General features: G+C 40.6%; 1 protein-coding gene across 3 annotated transcripts in view; it reads left to right on the forward strand.

Moving 5' to 3' along the window:
* pcdh11 (protocadherin 11) overlaps positions 1 to 20,322 on the forward strand; it is a 126,632-nt gene that overhangs the window by 8,985 nt on the left and 97,325 nt on the right. For 2 of the 3 annotated variants that reach the window (XM_065958596.1, XM_020637110.3), the window contains exon 3: positions 4,133 to 6,640. In XM_065958596.1, the coding sequence (XP_065814668.1) occupies positions 4,133 to 6,640 (2,508 nt within the window). Of the gene's footprint in view, positions 1 to 4,132; positions 6,641 to 11,205; positions 13,329 to 20,322 lie in introns of those variants that run through there. The other variant, XM_020637112.3, reaches the window with a different exon arrangement.

Consider the following 20,322-nt stretch of genomic DNA (forward strand, 5'->3'; position numbering starts at 1 on the left):
TCGTCTTGTCATTATATTGTACTCCAGATTAATTGTATAAGAGTGAGCTACAGGGAGAAAAGCATTAAGGGAGCCAGAAATATTTGCAACTGTTAGTGTGTTAGTCCTTTATTCCTGAAGAAGAGTAGAAAGCAAAGGGTTTAGTGTGGAAAGAATGTGCAAGCATTTCCAAGAATAGCTCGTGGCCACTAAGCCACCCTTGGACTATCTTTGTTTGGTCCTGTGAGATTTGTCTCAGAATCTCCCTCAGAAGGATAGTTTGCCCAGTTTCCTTGTGTTGTGGAGGGCAGAGGACTGAAATTGATGCCATTGTGTGGCACAGTGTGACATACTCAATGGCTCTACACTCCACATGTGGCGTGCCTAAGATGTCAACATACCAAACAGATGAGAGGAACATGGTAGCACCTTTTTGTACCACTAGTCCTTTTCCGTAAAGCTAAGAGGGACAACGGGTAATTACATTCTACACAATGCTGTGGCACCGCACTTAATGGGTGGTAATCACACTCTGAGTGAAACTCTGCCATCAGGGTAGTGCAGTGGTGTGTTGCGTCACCTGAACTGCAGAGACGGCGTCCTAAGAAATGGTCAAGGTTAGGGAAAGCAATCACATGCATGGATGGAGGAGGATCTCCTGTGAAAGCAGATTTGATCATTATACATATTCACAGGATTACTCAGAGACCAACTCAGAAACATGGTCATGGGAGTGCCAGATAGCCTATTGGTTGCCTATGAGCCCCATGTACAGAGGCTATGGTCCTGGTCGCAGTGGGATGGGTTACAATCCGCCCTTGTCCCTTTGCTGCATGTCATCCCCCACTCTCTCCTCCCAACATTTCCTGTCTCTCCTCATCTGTTCTATCCGATAAAGACAAAAATGGCCACATGGTCATGACTTAAGGAGATTCTTCTGTTGTTTTTGCTTGGTTTTGTGGTTAAGTTGGAGTTTTGGCCCCCTATTATTTCCTATTATACCAGTTATTATAATTTGCTGCAGCACATTCTTCCTAAATCCAAGTTGAATCTTTGTCGTTATCTTCAGACACATTAAAAGTGGTTGGCTACTTATTTCATGTAGATGAATGTTCTGCTGCTAGATAAGTTATGTTCCCTTAGAATCTGGATAATGAAGTGGGTGTCTGTATTTTGGTTGAGCAATTTGGAGAGCACTTACACTTCACCTTTTGCCATTTCTTGCATTTTTTCCAGGGTATTTTGGAATCTACTTGGTTGCTACATGTCTATTTGAAATACACCTAAGATTCTTTGAGTAGTTGGAGTGGTCCTTTAGCTTGTACTCTAAGTCTCAGCTTCAATCATTCCATTCCTTAACTGCCTCTTACTCTGCATCTGAAGATGCAAAATGAATTCAAGATTCAATCCCACGTCGCAAGAAAGTTGTGATCAATGCGTTGCTTGCTGCCTATAAGCAGTGAGTAGGACTATTGGTCAGAGAGCTCACTATCAAGCATTTCCAGTTTTCATTAGCATCCTATTTTGACACATTTTCATCCTCTAAGGGATGACCAAAAGAGAAACAATTCCCAGCTTATTTTGTCTTAATTATATGCATGAGATCATGGCTGGGGGGCAAAAGTGGCTGAGGGATTGAGGAAAAGAATGAAGAAAGTATGAGAGGTAGAGAAGGAGAGAGAGAGAGAGAGTGAGAGAGAGAGAGAGAGAGAGAGAGAGAGAGAGTGAGAGTTTCTATCAGCATTATAAAGAGGTGCTATAGCTTGTGATGAATTGCCCTCCCTGGTTAGCCCCATCCATGGGCATCACCGTGACTGGAGTCCTCCTGATATATTCACAGCCCAATCTCAGTCTCCTCTTAGTTTTAATAAGGTCATCAAGTTGACTGAAAGATGCATCCATTGATAATCTGAAGAGCTGCCTGCAGAACGGGATTCAGAGTCTTCCTTCCCTCTGCATCTGCCACCCCTGCTTCTGTCAGTGTCCCTCAATCATTTTCATTTAAATTAGCCAACCCTTGATTAAATTCAGAACTAGGTACCTCCCACATAAACAAAGCACTGTTTTGTACTCTTCCCACTGCTGAGACCTGGTGATGTTTTATAAAAAGAAAAGCATGTCATCAGAGTTCAAGAAGACATACACCTGCTCAGTTTTTGTGTGTTGAAAGCGTGAGGCATACAATGTGCACACTTAGCTGTTTAGACAGATTTGTCCTTCTCACTCAGCCTTAGGGTTTCCAGTGAGTGATTCATGCTAGTATTTGGCCTTTTCTTAGCCTGCCCTAGATCTTATCACAATCCACCAGACTAATTTTGCATTCAGGAGGATGCACCGCCTGAGAGATAGCTCTCTTCAACTTATTGAAATGCATTGAGTGCTGTCTTGTCAGTTGTAAAATTGTGCGAAACCAAGACAAAAGCATAGAGGAAATGCTGGCTCATAAATCATTGTGCAGCATTCCCTTTGACACATCCTAACTCAACATCCTACTATTAACGTCAGGCTTTGCCAAATATCAGTGTGCAGATACTCAGCTACTATGCCGAATCTGTGAACTATTCAAACAACTGAGAATAGCGGAGCTTTGTGCGGATTGAGTAGTGCTTCGCTATAGAGCCCCAAGAATGTTGTCTTGGACCTTTTAGATGTGACAGAAATAGTTCTGCAATGTGTATAAAGATTCAACACAGTTCATCCATAAGGCGATATCTCTGCTATTTCACATATACTCTTATATGACTTGTCTGCTTATCTCTATATGACTTTAGCTTTCCAGAAGGATTGCAAATAAGGTCTGAAAGATCATTGCTGCAGCGTTGGCTGGTTTAAGTAGTTCTGTCAATCACTGACATGTTGACGACATTCCCTCGGCAAGCAGTTTTTCAGAGTACACAGTAATTTACATGCTGCAGCTGCACGTTTTCTTGTGTCAGCTACAACACTGTTGGCACAAGGATAGTCCCATGTTTTAAAACCTATCGAGGACTCTTGTTCCCAGAATTTGGGAGAAATGCTCCTTCTTTGAAAGAGGAGCATGTATGTATCTTAATCTTATTTGATAGCTGTGCCTAGACAGAGTAATCTCTTCCAACATTATGTGCAGCATGAAGCTTATCTCTTTAAAGAGGATGCTTTTTCTTGTTTTACCATGAAACTGCTTCTGACTGAAAGAGCTTCAAAGGGCTTCTTTGTTTCATAATGTGCATGCAGCTCATTCATGAGCTTGATCTTCTCCTTATTTCCTCCCCCTACTATCTCTTTCCCTCTTTTTTTGTCACTTGTCTCTCTCCATCCTTCGTCCTCTTCTCCTTCTTCTTGTTTAAATTGAAACAGTTAGGGCTCCATAGTACACCCCATCTGGCTTCTTTTTTGTTGAGTAATACGCAATTACTTTTAACAGCAACTGCCATTTCCTCTGGTTTGGGGATTACTTTTACATTTGTTTTCATTTTCCTCCGGCTTTACTAATGCCTAGATTTAGCTTTTCTTGAGCAAGAAGCCTTTCTAATATTCTGGGTTTTCACTTCCTTCTCTTAATCTATGGTGATCTAGTTTTGCAGTGTTTGTGAAAATCGGAAGCTATTTGTTAATTTCCTTTTCAAGCCTTCTCTCTCCTCATGAAGTTTAGATATTGCAACACTGCCTGCTTTACCGTCTTATGGTTTCTTGTGTCAAGTTAGAATAAGTTGAAATGTATAATTTGAGTGATGGCAAAAGGAATGGGATGGGAGGCTAAAGAGTCATACAAATTGCTTCAAGCTTTTGAAGCTAGGAGAGTTGGAGGGGATTTGATGAACTTAAAAGATTGATAAAGTTCCTGTTGAATATATTTAAAAAAAATAATAACACAAGATACTATTGATGAACTATTACTCAAATTAGATCATTAAAGAATCAAAGAACCAGCTGTTTAGTTTTGTCGTTTATTACTGCCCAAAAGGGGTTGCAAATAAATCTAAAGGAAATCTCATCAAAAGCTTTAGTTTTCCTAGAAACAAAAACAAAATTTACATAAGAGTGGAAAAACAACAATGCTTCTAAGTTAATGGCTGCTTGTTAGAATGAATTTGACATTTATATTGATACATGCATATTATTATCATTAATTGACAAAATAAATGTAACTCAAAATCTCTTCTTGTCCTTACAGAGTGTCAGCGAGTTTGGCTTAGACATCATTGAGACTCCTGAAGGGGACAAGTGGCCACAGCTTATTGTTCAGCAGAACCTTGACCGCGAGCAGAAGGACACCTTCGTAATGAAGATAAAGGTGGAGGACGGTGGCAACCCTCCCAAGTCCAGCACTGCCATTCTCCAAGTCACCATTTCTGATGTCAATGACAATCGTCCCATCTTCAAGGACAGTGAGCTGGAGGTCACAGTCCCAGAGAATGCCCCCATGGGGACATCAGTTGCTCAGCTCCATGCCACAGATGCAGACCTGGGCTCCAACGCACAGATCCACTTTGCCTTCAGCAACCAGATCTCTGCCTCAACCAAGCGTCACTTTGCCATCGATAGCTCTACAGGACTCATCACAGTGAAGCAGCCTCTTGACCGGGAGGTAACTCCTGTTCACAAACTCATTGTCCTGGCCAGTGATGGCAGCTCCACTCCTTCCAGAGCCACAGTGATTGTTAATGTAACAGATGTTAATGACAATGTTCCTACCATAGACACTCGCTACATTATCAACCTGGTTAATGGGACTGTTCTTCTGTCTGAGAATGCACCTCTAAACACCAAAATAGCCCTAATTACTGTTACTGACAAGGATGCAGATCTTTATGGTAAAGTAGCTTGCTACACTGACCATGATGTTCCTTTCCGGCTGAAGCCTGTCTTTAATGATCAATTCTTACTAGAGACGGCTGCCCCCCTAGATTATGAGACGACTCGAGAATATGCAATTAAGATAGTAGCCTCGGATAGAGGGACGCCTCCTTTGAACACTTCAGCTATGGTTTTAATTAAAATCAAGGATGAGAACGACAATGCACCCATCTTCCCCCAGCCGGAAATCCAACTTTCCATACCGGAGAACAATGATCCTTCTACACAGTTAATAAAAATCAGTGCCACTGACGCAGACAGCGGACATAATGCTGAGATTATTTATACTCTTGGCCCTGATGCGCCTGATGGTTTTAACGTAGACAGGCGGTCAGGAATCCTTTCTGTTGGCAAACGACTGGACAGAGAGAAGCAGGAGAGGTACTCATTCACTGTCATAGCGAAGGACAATGGCTCCACATCCCTGCAGAGCAATGTCACTGTCAGGCTAATCGTCCAGGACCTTAATGACAACAGCCCAGCTTTCACACACCCAGAGTACAACTTCTATGTGCCTGAGAACCTGCCCCTCTACGGAACCGTGGGCTTAATCACAGTGACTGATGCAGATGCAGGAGATAATGCTGTTATAACCCTGTCCATTTTGAATGGCAAAGACAATTTCATCATCGACCCCCAAACTGGCGTGATAAAACCCAATATCACCTTTGACAGGGAGCAGCAGAGCTCTTACACATTTATGGTCAAGGCAGTTGATGCGGGGCAACCTCCAAGCTCCTCTTACGCCAAGGTCACTATCAATGTAGTAGATGTGAATGACAATCGCCCAGTTTTTGTCATCCCATCATCCAATTACTCATATGACCTAGTACGGGCCACCACCACACCTGGCGCTGTGGTCACCAGAGTGTTTGCCATTGACAATGACACGGGTATGAATGCTGAGCTGCAGTACAGTATTATCAGTAGCATCATCATCACATCTAGGGTCTCTCCTCGAGGTCTCTTCGCCATTGACAAAATAACGGGTAACATTACACTGCAGGAGAAAATAGTAGTAGCTGACCAGGGGCTGCATAGGCTGGTGGTCAAGGTCAAAGATCTAGGCCAGCCTGAGTCATTACATGCCATAGCCCTGATTCACTTGTTTGTCAATGACACTGTGTCAAATGCCACCTTTATCCAAGAGCAGCTACGAAAAAGCATGGAGACACCTTTGGACCGTAACATAGGGGACAGTGAGGTATCACCTCAAGCCAATGGATATGTGATTGTTGTCATAGCTATCATAGCAGGGACCATGACTGTCATCTTGGTGATTTTTGTGACTGCCTTGGTGCGGTGCCGACAGACGCCCAGACACAAAGTTGTACAGAAGGGCAAACAGAGTGGAGAATGGGTTTCACCTAACCAAGAGAACCGTCAGATCAAAAAGAAGAAGAAGAGAAAGAAGCGATCCCCAAAAAGCCTCCTCCTGAACTTTGTGACAATAGATGAATCCAAGCCTGACGACCCTACCCATGAGCATGTAAATGGTACGCTCGATCTCCCCGTGGAGTTAGAGGAGCAAACCATGGGGAAGTACAACTGGGCCACCACGCCTACCACCTTCAAACCCGACAGCCCAGATTTAGCCAAGCATTACAAGTCAGCTTCCCCTCAGCCTACATTTCAAATCAAACCGGAGACCCCAGTGGCCCCAAAGAAACACCACGTGATCCAGGAGCTCCCTTTGGACAACACATTTGTGGTGGGCTGTGACTCACTCTCCAAGTGCTCATCGACTAGTTCCGACCCATACAGTGTCTCAGAGTGCAGCTGTCAGGGTGGATTCAAGACTGCGGGGCAAATCACCACCCGACAGGTAATTCATGACTTCCTTTTTAAACCCTCCCACACTAGTCCCCACTCACACTCCCCTTGGTGTCCCATGGTAGGTGATTTGAAAGGGAGAGGGTGGCAGCATGAAGCCAGGGGATATTCCCACTCTTCTCACCATGATCATGACTATATGAATGTCATTTGCAATTAAAAAAAAGTGTGCCCAAGACTTGCCATAAAAATTTTAAAATAATTAGTTCCATTAAAAACAGCAAACGTTTCCCATAAGTGATTGTTTTTGATTTATGTATGTATGTACCCCTTTCATAAGAGCAACCATAATTGCATTATCATCTTCAAAAATACATGGGCAGGTTAGTTCCATATTGAAAGCTTGGGTAATGGAAGCAGTACAATTGTAACGACTCGTTATTTTAAACTAAAGGTTACTGGCAACAAAGCTCGATTTGAAGAGCATGGGTTAGGCCGGATTCTGTCAGGCTCGCTACTGATGTATTTAAGGTCAAGGGACAATCATGCTGTGTGCTAATATATTTGACTGACGTGTTTAAATGAGGCGAGCAGAAAATAAACAAGTGCATCACCAAGAGAAGCAATTTATCTGGTATTCATTTAAACAAAAGTGTGAAGGTGATGCACAAAACAACAACAAAAAGGTATCTTGACATGCTGAAAAAAAACTTGATAAATAATCCTGTTTTTTTGTTGCTTCTAGCCTGAAAAATTAAGTGCTGCCTTAACCGTACAAGTGAGGCTTTGTGGAAGAGAGCCTCATTTAAATGCCAAGGTACAGCAAAGGGCTTATGATTCCCTAAGAGATATGTGCCAAATGCGAAGTGCCCCAATAAATAAAAGCTGGCGAGGGAAATAAATGTAAATCAGAGGTAAAGAGAGGTGGCCTTGCTCTGTGCTGACAGCCAGAGCCGAACACTGTGGGGAAGACTGAGTACTGCTTGGGGCAGGCGGGGGGGAGGGGGTCACAGAGATCAAGGTGACGCAGAGCCTTGAGACCAATATACTTAAACACCAAGGGAGCAGTAGTCCATAAAAGAGCCTGCCCGGCCGACATTGCATTTAGCCCATAAATGCTCTACTTTAATGACCCCAATTATTGTTATTAATGGCATATGTAGATACACATTCTTTACATCCTCTAAATTAGCTCACATTGGAGAGGATGCAATAACATCACAACAAAGGTTTGCTGTGATGTGTGGTGTAGTTTGCGTATGTCCATACTATCACAAGCATAATGGAACTAATCAAGGCTGACTAGTCTGTGCACAAGGTTGCAATTTATTTAAAAAAAAATGTGGGGCTATACGGCGTTTTCACAAAGTGTCAAACTTTGTGTGGAATTTGCTTGCTTTTTTTAAACCATTTTCCTTTTTTCTCATTTTGTGTTTTTTTTTTCCCCATGTATATATTTTTGAAAGTTGGGTTGTTGCTAGGTTGCACTGGCTTTCTTTTTTGTTATTGTTTTGATCATAATTATCACAACTGCCATTCATCCAATTCTGGGTCAATTTCATGATATTGCATCAATAATTGATTTTGTTTGATGAGGTGCTTGCTTTTGTTTGTGTCTAGCCTCACATTGCACACAGTTTTCAGATCTGTGGTTCATATCTGCCTTTTTGGCTCGCAATATGCTTCTGTTTGACATCTAGCAAGCATTCAAATTCCTCATGGCATAGTTTTGGTAAATGACTGTTGAGCCCGTGAAGTAATATGCTAAGTATAATTCATGAAGACACCCACACAGAGTTGATAGTCATTCCCTTCATCCACCTTCTATTCAAAACCCTGGTTAAAAGCTATGCTCTGCCACGGTACATTATACATAAGCTTACAACATGCCCTTGGTACGAAAGATTTAATTCATAATGTGTTTATACGACACACTGACGACTTGTCAGGATGATTTCCCGTCTAACTACTACTGAGTGCCCTGAAATATGCAGAAATATTCAGACTGTGTTCTACTATTCTGAATTATTATCTGCCATGAATTTTATGCTTTAAGGATTTAAATTGATTTTTACTTATGTTGTTGATCAGAGCGGAGTATATTTGTCGGATTCATTTAAAATCAATGAATTTATGATCAATAAACGTCCTTCCACATCCTGAGGCCTTCTTTATACCAGTTTTTTTCTTAGTTGTTTTTATTCATTTCTCCAAAAAAGGTTATGTTTTATCGGCATAACAGTCTCACATTTTGGTGACACGACTCTCACACACGCCAGTAATTTCAGTTTTTATCAAGAAAAATCTGTCCTCATTGCTTCTCCTCACCAAGCATATCTTCAGTGATGTTAAGCTGATAATACATCTTTTTTTTCTTGTCCCCTTGAGCAATTGACAAGTGATGCCTCCCACTTTAGACATTAGATTTCCCATCAGTTTTAAGAGTGCTTATTTAAAGCCTGTGTCAAGGAAAAGAAAAAGCATGGAGCTTCGCCTGATGAGAATCAGTGGCTGCAAAGGTTAATTAAATGCACTAAAGGGTTAATCACTCGTAATACAGTATGATTAAAATCACCGTAATTAGGTTTCGAATGAGGCTGATAAGAAAGAGGAGAAAAGACAGCCTTCCTTTAAGATTATCAGTGATGCCACATAGTATCCTTGGGTGAGTCACGTTCTCAGAATCTAAAGCGATGAGACAAAAGATGACCAGCTGTACTGTTTGTTTAAGCCCCATTATAAGTTAATCTTTGCTTGATTTTTTTTTATCTTTGTGCGCCTTTAAAGAAAAATCTATTTTCAAAGTCTAAAGAAGAACACTTAAAAAAAAAAAGCCACTCCTACAAAAAAAGCCTTGTTGCTTTTATCTAAAGAGGCAAAAAAGAGAATTTCAAGAGATCATTTCAAGTGTTGCTGTTAAAACAAGAGCTGCATTTTTGTCGGTCAATGCCAGCCATTCTGTCTCCCTTGAGCCTTAAAACCTAATACCACAAGTCCAAAAAGCAAAGATCACAGCCAGGTTCTCGTGTTTTCCTTTTTGTTCATCAAAGTGACAGATGGTGCTTTGGTGCCTTTACAGTGATCTCTCGTTGCCCCACACCCTCCCACACACCTAAAGCAGCTGAAAATAAAGCAGACAAAAAGCCCACCCATGGAATAACAATTGGTAGGGCACGCAGGAGGAGATGATTATGGTTTAAGGTCACCAAAATGTTTTCAGGGACTTTACAGATGTAGCTGATAGAGAGTAAAGCTTGTAAAAATACTTCAGAGACTACAGATTTGTGCCACCATATGGCTTCATTATACAGCGCGAGCCACATTTGCAAATGAAAACCTCCTCCCTCCCCTCCCTTGTCTTCTCGGTTTTTACCCATCTCATCATTTTCTTTTAACCCTTACCCCAGGATATTAGAGGTCAATCTGCCTCCAGTGATGAGGAGCTCATGTGAGAATATGTGCTGTAGCCGAGGCAGATCAAATAAGTACACCACCCTGCTTGAGTGATCTCAGACATCATCATGAATATGCAGAGAATAAAACAGGCTAAGAAATTTGTTTTTTTTGTCTTGCACCTAATTCTGGGGGGGGGGGAGCACAGAGGGTCACTGCTAAACAAAAGCAACCTCATATGAGTTAATATACCGTAGGAAGAAGAAAAAAAACTGCTGTTATGGTTCCTGTGCATAAGCATGCATTACAGTTTGACTAAACACCCCTTAGAGCACAAGTGTTGTTCTAATGCCTTATTCATAATGCAATTTATGGTATTATCTTTAAAAGAGTTAATATTATAAATTCATTGGATAACAAGGGCAGCAGCGAACTCCATTTTTTCATATCACCATGTATTTGTGTGGGTGAAGGCACATGCTCTTTACACTAGCCACCCATGGTCTGATGACAAAGTGCTGGCGCTGACTCATTGGGTGCACAGCAAAGAGAAGAGGCTATCATTCTAAAAGGCTAACTAGGCATGTTAATCAAATCCGACACCAGAATAACATTTTAGGTCATGTTTTTTTTTTTTTGTTCTCATTTTCTCATTTTTCATGTCTTTTTTTTTTTTTTCTTCTGTTGAGTCATTGCATCTGTGATCAATGTGCCTTGCAAATATAAGCACTATCAGGTCATATGTGTCCTGATTCAGATACCTATTTAGGAACAGCAAAATGTCATGTTCTGTACATATCAGAGGACTTGCTGGCAAGGGTCCGAAAGAAAGAGTGGGCCTAAATTGATCCAAATGGCTTTTTTTTTTTAGGGGGAAATGAAGAGTGTTGCACTAGTGTGGTGGGAGACAAAAAGACAAATTGGGAGTGATAATTGGATAAGATTGCATGCTCTGATAAGTACAGGAAAAATGCACAAGCTTGTGACGATTGTAGCATTCTTCAAGGAAACCTGACAAGATAATGACTTGATTGCCAGCCGTACCTTGAAGAATGCTTTTTTTTTTTTTTTTTTTTATTATCTTCTACACTCTCTTCAGAGTTTTTTTTTTTATTCAGTGTTCAGTGTAGCCTCACACTGATAAGGCTACAGCTCAGGCTGCTCAGAGCTCGATGATATTGTAACTACAATCTCCCTATATCTGTCTGTCTCTCTATATTTCAGGAGACGGCACTGAAACCACCACACTATGGCACACTCTGTGGCACAGGTACAGCTCGCTCCCACAGGATTAAAATCAATCTCTAGCTCCCACTACCTAAAGAGAGAAACAGAGAGAAAAGAGACAGAGAGAGGGCAGAGGGAGGAAGGAAAGAAGGCAAGAAGTGAAGAGGGGATACAAGTACTTTACTGTCTCTACAGCCTCAAAACCCCACCTCTTCATACAATCGAGAGAAAAGATGAACTTGAAGGAGGGGAAAGAAAGAAAAAAAAAAGACAGAAAAAGAAAGACGCTTCATGTTGCCTGCCTGAATCTTGACAAAGCTCCTCCTGTGAATCTGTTGGAAGTTTGAAATGCTTTATCAAGTCCTATGCTGTTACTTACCTGTGTCGGTGAGGATGATACTGTAAGGCCTGAACCCTCCTCGAAAACATGTCCCACTCCAGCACCCACTCTGTAAAATAGGTGTCAAATACAGTCAGTAGATCTGTAAAGTATGTTTATATGTATGTATGTATAACTATCACAGAGTTGATGGTGTTTATATTTATTGAATCCATTGATTTGCTTTTTTTTTTAAACTGCCTGGTGGCCATTTAGTTTTCTTACGTTCTGAATTTTGGTATTATTTCACTCTATTTGGGCTTGCTCATGAAACAAATGACTTTTAATGTATTTATGCTGCAAGGTCTACAACCTGTAGGCTTACATGAGAAGTATCGAGCCAACATTTCAGTGAACCTTTTTCTGTCAAGTTCCCGCCTCTTACTGTCACACTTTCGAGGCCTCTGATCACATTGCTAGTGGAGAGTGTGGCTAATGTGACAGAAATCTGCATGGCCCCACAATTTTGACCATATTTGTGGTGCTTTTTGCAACCGCGTGCTACTGATCGCCGTGCTGTTATTACACTGGGCGAGGTGGTCGGACAAGTTTAATACTTTGAGCTAAGCCACAATCACAGGGGACTAACTGCTGGGGTTATAATCAAAAGCTGTTTATGTAGGGCAGATTTGAAGAGAGCTAAGCCTAACCTTTTGTATGTCGCTTTCAATTCAGAAGTGATTTAACCTGTGAGAACCACATTAAAATGACTCCAGATGGTAAAAAAAATATATAATAATCCTCAGGCAGTCTTTAATGCGAGTTGGCTTAGGGCAAAAATGACTTGATTTTCTTTTTTTACACTTATTTACACTGACAAAATACATTTTGTGATAAGAAGAACATTGAACACCAAAATGAAAAGGTAATCCAGGCTTTGGTTGAAAAACAGCAATAAGTTACCATTTGACAGAAGATCCACTATGGTACACTTACGTCTACTTTTATGGTTTTGTTTAAAGCATCATTTAGCTTCTACTGTTTCTACACCTATAGCATCATTATGGTAAAGTATGTCCTGACTAGAATACTTTCTGCAGTAATCACCAGTAACTGGCTTGATGGGTTAGCAGCATTGTTGTTCAATAGTCCTGTTAATTGGTACGCTAAAGACTGCTTTGATAGGTATGGCCTTAAAAAGGCACCTACAGTACATACATATAACCATAAAATTAGAGTCATTAAGATGGACATAGGCTGTGCATTCAGTTGGAAATGTACAGATGGACTGGACTGGAGGCTCTTTCTCCTCCTGTGAAGGATTATATATAGTTTAATGGAATTACTGTACAGACCAGAAAGCTTTTTTCATTTTGTTCCAGTCTTGATATGTCAAACCTCCATAGACTATGTCCATTTTGAGGCTTTTAATTTTATGTGTAGCCTCACTGTGAGGCGGGTTGTTATTATTGAAGGAGGTATATTCATGTAATTATGATATCAAATGTATTCACTACTGCGTAGGGGCCACAGTTTGAAGTATACATAGCATCCTAGCACTGTGTAATGATTAGATTTTGCCTGATCTTTGGGGAAAAGAAAAAAAAAACTCATACATGGGGAGAGCTTTTGTCCATGTAAGGGAGACAGACAAACCTCACTTTTATTCAATGTGAAGTACAATATGCACCTTACATGATCTTTGTAACTGACTTTGATTTGCCAGTGTGGAGAAAATTGTAAATGTTTTGTTTATGTATGTGTGCGCTTCTGAAATTTATTAAAGTCTTTTTGCATTGTATTGCATATTTTGACGACTCTTCTTATTCATTATTTTAAGCATTCCATGTAAGTCTGCATTACTGAATCAGTAATATTTCTGCACACTAGACTGCATGTGCTTCATAGGAACAGGACTCAAAGAAGGAAAAACACTGGTTGTAGAATAATCATTTGTTTTTCTCATATACAATTAGCCAGTAGCATATAGTGCATGTCAAACAGACTGTGCCCTAGAGAAGCACGTGTGGCTGTGTTGGTTTGGACACCCTTAATTAGCTCATCTCGGCCCTGCAGAACTCGCCGTACTTCAAGTCTTCTACAGCTTGCAACAGTATATCTCTGACCCAGGAAAAGGAGAGTTAGAAATGGTTATGATATACATCGCTCATTAGGAACAGATTACAGATAAAAAGTTATGGAAATTTGGTGGGAGCGCATCCTTTGAAGTGTGCAGACAGAAAACAGCAGAACAGAAGCTTTTTTTGGAACAACAGAACTTTTTTTCTCCCTCCTTTCCTCTGTTTGTGTGCGGTTGTTTCTCCTCCATGAGAGCTGATAATGATGATTTGATAATGATAACCCTGCTATTATGATGTACAGTAGTGCACAAACACAGTGGTTTTTACACATCTGAGGGGAAGATTGATGCTAGAGGGTACAATAAGCGCAGCTTCAACATTGTGTTAGGCGGTGTTTATGCGGATTTGATCCAAAAATACAGACTTGAAAGGCATAAAACAAAGCCAGAGAGGAGACAACAGAAAATGTTTAATTGCTTATCAAAGTTACTTCATATTTTAAAACTGAGAAAGAGCTAATCAGATCCCTTGGGGGAAGCATCCTTGGTGATTTGAGACGATGATGCACTCTCAAGTTGAACAGTCTCATATACATAGTTCATAAATGTCAGCTTTCTATAAATAGATGAATGTAAACCTCGTAAATGCCTCATTTTCACTTGGAAAAAAAAACAGAGTTTGGCTGGATCACAAGGTAGTTGTTTCTCTTTGAGCTGGATAAATTATGATTTGATTTTTTTCGTGTTCTGCATAATTAGCTAATGAACTGTTTTCAAATAAGCCAATTTATAAATAAAATACACTCTCCAGCAAAGTCACAGCTTTAATGAGTCTTAACATTTGTGCACGGATAAAGTGTAGGCGATATTGGATTTTTCTTAGGCCTCACAGTACAAAGTCAAAGGTGAGAAAGAAGAAAAGGAAAGAAAAAAGATTTAGTGGAAGCACGAGTTGCACTTGTGGTTTATAACAGAACATGTCTTTGGTTTGCCTTTGAAACATTCTGTTGTTGCTCACACAGAGTTGTGTAGTTATAACGACGACTATCGGCTTGTGATTTTGGTCAGCTCACATTTAGTGCATTCCCGGTGGTTTTTTATCATCTATAAAATGTCTTTTAAAGGTTGTCCCATGGTTGTATTACAGTGTGTCGCTGAGGAAAGTGTTCCCACAGTCTCTATGCTGAGATATTGATTCATGATTTATGAGCCTGAAGTATTCACTTTCATCTAACCGGCCAGGAAGCTAGTTATAAGTAGTAAGTTTGATTACATTTAATGCAATGATACATCTGCACACAGACGAAGGAAAGACCCACAAACAGGAGCTTACACAGACACACATGAGGAAATTATTTGTACTGTGCTGGTGAGGCTATCCATATGGCGTTCATTAATTGTATTATTTTCTCTCTTTTTTTCAATTTCTTTATTCACCAGATACAAGATGGCTAGCAGGCTTATTTTAGCACAGCCTGTTTTATGCAGCAGTTTCCTATACATGAACCATTAAATACACTACAATTACGTTGCAAACATCCTTATTTTCATTGCAGAATAAATAGAATTAAATGTGATGGCAATCCACAAATATAATGGTCTTCATTTTTAACAAAGTGTGTATGCGCATCTGACTTTGCACAACCCCTGGGATTTTAATCAGTGCAATCAGTACCAGACCCCTGTTATCAAATATTCCTCTGTCAATGAGACAAGACTCTTCCTCTGATATGGAACATAAAACTGGAACATATCTGTTATTCGTGTGGATAACATTGCAAAGACGAAATCCAGATGGCAAAAGCCCTTTTTTCCTTCATTTTACATTGATTTTGCAAGTCACTCATCTGCTGCAGACAGTATAGAATGACGATTGTAGAATGATCATTTATTTTTCAGGATTACAGATTGCTGCAGTGGCTCTGTAAAATAACTTTTTAATTGAGTAATCGAAGCAGGATGAGGATTATTTTATGACATGTCAGTGATTTACAGTGTGTATGTTTTTTTTTTTTCTCTATGCAGGTTTTGAATCAGATTTTGATTATTCAATGCGTCTATCACATTCACTGACATCTTTGTTTTAGTTATGACATCAGTCACATAAAGGTGTCTTTTCTTTTGAGGGTTTGTACTTCAAAATAATCATGCATTTCATTTCAATGTTCAAGTATGAAGATTATGAATGTTTTATATGACTCTTTTAAAAATGGGTAGAGGTGTGGGTCAATTAGCCAAGCAGCGAGCTTGTTCGGTGTATGATGTGAAGTTGTCCTGAAGCAAAAACTGACTGTCTAAGCAGGGGCTATTTATGCATGTGTTGTGCAGTGGTGCAGGAAACAAGGAGATGCTGTCTCTCTCTTGCACTCCACTCAAGGCAACACTCCACACAATTGCTGCCAAATCTCTGCCAAACTGAATAATTCAATCATCCCCCATAGCTGCGGTGGTCTTGCTACCTTTGTGTGTGCAACAATCAAATCAGTGTGGAAGCCCGCCGAGTGGTTCTTTCTGAAACACTGAGTAGCTCTACAGCCCGGAGATTGTTTTCATTGAAAACAATTCTGTTGATTAAACGAGGTGTGACTGTGGAGCGGGGATCTGAGGAGCATCGATTGCCTGTACAATTGTTTGTTCCTTGTTAAAAGTGTGATCTAAAACAGTAGTTGTTGCTGATAGTGTGCAAGAAGCATATGGTTTGCTGCTGTCTGCAAGACAGTTAGTGTGCCTCTTCCCTAAAATATCCAGCGGTGGAGAGACTGTTGTATCAGTTTGTGCAGGATTAATAATGCCTTTAGCTTTGATAGCCACACAAATGGTTGGAGATGTAGTTGCTGGTGCTTTGACGTGGTTTTGTCAGAGCTTGATTATTTAGTTTGATGTATGTAACTACGGTTGTTACAGTAGGGATAAGTGAACTTTACAAGCATTCTTTTGGAGACACTCGCTCTCAACATTTCCCCCGAATCCACCCCTCTTTGACGTAATCACATCATTTCAACATTAGTTTCGCCCATGTAGATTTATCTGTAATCCTCACCGAAAACATAGAAATCAGTTAATAAAAAGCAAAAATGTATTTATCATGTCAGCTTTCAGGTCACTGGTGGTGCATTGGCATTCTGTGGACATCTGCAACTAAGCTGCAGCCACACAGAGGTTGTTTTTTATTCAGATTTTCTCCTCTTTTTTTCTCCTCTTGAAACATACAGTGGGGAAACCTGTCCAGCATCTAACATGCCGTTGGGGCTAATAAATGCAGTTTTCAAAACTAGACACATCCCACTGTGGGTCAGTGTTTAACACTTAGTGATGCTGTCAATGTTAACTAAAGCAGGGGCTCTTTTGGACTAGTTTCCAACAGTAAACACACATAGTGTTACATTTTGATGTATTTTGTGGCAGCCCATTCTCAAAAAATAACCATTGCTGAACATTGCTGTTTTATCTCTGTAGAGAATTCCCCAGAGTTAAAAACAAATGTCTTGCCAGGTTCCAGTGCTATGTTTGCGAGCTGACCCAAAGGCAACAACTTAAGACATTGTCCGAGGAAGGCCATGTCTGTGTCCTCCTTAATCCTGGTAATCCCTGTGCAGAATTCCTGATTTGCTTTTGTAAAAGAGATTAGGAGATGATAAGATGTTCGTCCGCCTCCTTAGAATAACTGATAATCTGGTTTGAACAGAGGACTCAAGGGGTATTTAGCCTGCCTTAACATTTGCCTAAGCAGATGGCGCTGACGGGGGAAGGTGCAACCTTAGCCTCCAAACCCCTCCCTCTCTGCATGGTCCACTTTGGAGGGGAAAAAAAAAGAACAGTGGGATGATAATCAATGTTGTTTATTTTGCTGCTTGACTCTTTAAGTACTTTCAGCCAGATTATGGGCTTTTGCAGGGGATAATCGGGAAACCGCAGACAATTGCCTTTTTCCTCCCTGACAGTATCCCCCCAACGAATGCGTAAAGAAGGCGATTTAAAAGAGATGCCGACTCTTAATTCCTGATTAAGTCCCTTTGCAAACCCTGTTAAAATGAACTGGACACTGCGCTAATCACTGCATTTCAAACACCCCCTGTTCTGGCGCAGTGGACATGCTATATCAAGCCGCGAGAAGACTTCCCATGAGTGATATCTCCATAAATACTCGTGTTTGAAGCTGCCTATTTCTCAATGTGATGACACACACACACTATGAAACCCGGAAATCTACTCCAGGGTAATTGTAACACTTCAGGGCTGACACAGTGAGTGTGCTGACCTCTTCTGACTACTGACAGAGGCAAGCCTTGTCTCGCTCATGTTGTAAAGTCAAAGATGAAGCAAAGGAGAGAGGGAATGAAAGAAGAAAAGTCTTATATCAAAATGTGCTCAAATTGGCCTTTTTCGAGATATATGTAGCTGTCTTAATGTTTGGAGTTGCCTTTACATAATTTCCAGTATTATGCCGTTTTAGTATCTGTGACAATGCCAGTAACTCCAATAAACCAATATACAGTGTGTAAGCTTGACTGCATATAAGCCATTAAGTCGTTTATATTGGTTTCCTAAGCCCACCTCTCTAACCTCAAGCCTTGGGCAATCTTCTCAACTTGGCCTGGACACCTGCAACAAAAGCATTTGTCTAATGAGATCAGCCCATTAACTAATTAGTGCTTCCCATGACATAAGTAGGATGACTGTGGAAAGGTTTGCACGTTCTGCAGGACTGTCGAACTGAAGCGTTGGCTGCTGTTTCTTCTTTCTTTGTCTGTGGAGTTAGTTATGTTCTATAACAGGATATTTGTGCACAGCTGTCAAGCCCAATCTGGGGCAGAAACACAAAAGACAAGCAGAGGCCCCAAATGCACGCCGTTCAAACATGTACACAGAGCAAAGTTAATCCACACGTACACAATAACATGCCAATTTCTCTTACTTTCTGTGCTCCCACTTCTTTCAGCTACAAGGAAGGGGGTTCAAAGTGAATGCTGAAGAAAAAGTGTGGAACGAGCATTTGAGGCAAATGTGAATATCTGATTACATTCAAAGCAGTTTGTATGAGGACCACGGACGTTATAAGTTATAATTGGAGCTACATCCACAGCTTGATATCTTTGTGTCATACTTGCTATGATTAATGCAGTAATTACATTTTTTTTCCTGTCATCACTGCTGTGCTATATAAGTGCTCCCTCATAATAGGAATTCATCGCAATGTTCTTGAGATGTGTTTGAAAACTGGTTGTGTATCAGGCAGGAGGTATGCAGAGTGCCATTAGCGGGGAATAATAGATGGTGAACCACATACAGCTAATGCTAGTTTGTGTTGGCACACATTTTATAGCTCAACCCAAAGACCCTGGTCCTTCTCATGCACCAAAGAAATGATACTGTTACTCTTTGTGTGGAAGCCACATTATATACTTACACAGCAAACAAAAGAAAACATCGCTAAGCCTTTAACAAGGCTTCAACCTAATCACTTCTCACCATCTGAAGCAGCTCTTCCTGCACTTATACCTGTACCTTCATAGCTTGTAACATTTACAGGTAGCGCCGTAAAACATAGTTAAAGTGCCCGGATCATAGTCCACAATAAAGTGGAGGGAGAGCTCGAGCTTGAAACATGAAAGGATAATAGAATCAGAGATATTTTGAAGAGTCTTCTTAAATAATGCGTGTGATATTCACTGATGGTCATAAAGAATTTATGTGCATGCAGTCTTCAAAAAGAGCAGCAACTCATTCCCAAGATCAGTCAGACACATTAACACATGTCATTTTGACAGTCTTTTTTGTTGCAGAGGTCTTTGTTGCTTGACTGGTCAGACAGTCATTATGAAGTGATACGGCTTCACGTCTTGCTGCGCCATGAATTTAGAGGGAAATTGGTGTTTTTCACACACCCCTGAGACACCGTTTTTTAACAACCCTTTGCAGTTATGTCCTGTTATAAAAGTACATTTTTGTAAAAAAAACAAAACAAAAAAAAAAGGCTTCATGCTGGCTCCATGTATAGTTTCTTGTACTGTATCAGGTTCTTGCAGTTTTTCTACTTACTTCTACAAGTAAAACCAATGAGACAAGGATTGGGCCGCCATCAAAATCATTTAATTTAAGGTCTTCCTTTTCGCAATACCATGTAGTGTGTTCAATGTGAATAAAACAGTTGTATCAGAACGCCTCAATCCAATTGTTTTCAACAACGACCTTGTTTTTTACTCTTCTATATGTATAAGAGAGTCTATGTACCCAGACAATACTCTTGAATTTCCACTATGTTTTCCCCAAATCAGTTTTTTCCTCTGCCTATGTTTTGCTGTGATTGGTTACATTCTCAGCAGAAGTGAAACAAACATCCAGGAGAGCTGTACATGTATTACAGCCAAAATCACGACTTATATTACCTTTGCTCCACACATATAGACAGGGCACTGCTTGTGATGGAGCACATGTGTTCATGCCCAGAGGTAATGGACAGCACTTGGGTGAATTGTGCCGACCCTATTGTATTGTGTGGATGATTGTGTTATGCTCCCTCAGATAATGACTGTGCCCTACTTTGACTTTGAGGCAGTGACCTGAAATAAAGCGCACAAGTGAAATCCGAGCCTGGATGGACCTGGAAGTGATTAAGGTCACACAGGCACACCACATTTGTTTGACCCCCCCAGTGACTCACATCGACCAATGTCTACAAATCCTCAGGGAGTCTTTTGTGGGATTCTACCTTGAT

The sequence above is a fragment of the Labrus bergylta genome, chromosome 9 (genome assembly GCF_963930695.1).
Source record: "Labrus bergylta chromosome 9, fLabBer1.1, whole genome shotgun sequence".
In the NCBI taxonomy this organism is placed as follows: domain Eukaryota; kingdom Metazoa; phylum Chordata; class Actinopteri; order Labriformes; family Labridae; genus Labrus; species Labrus bergylta.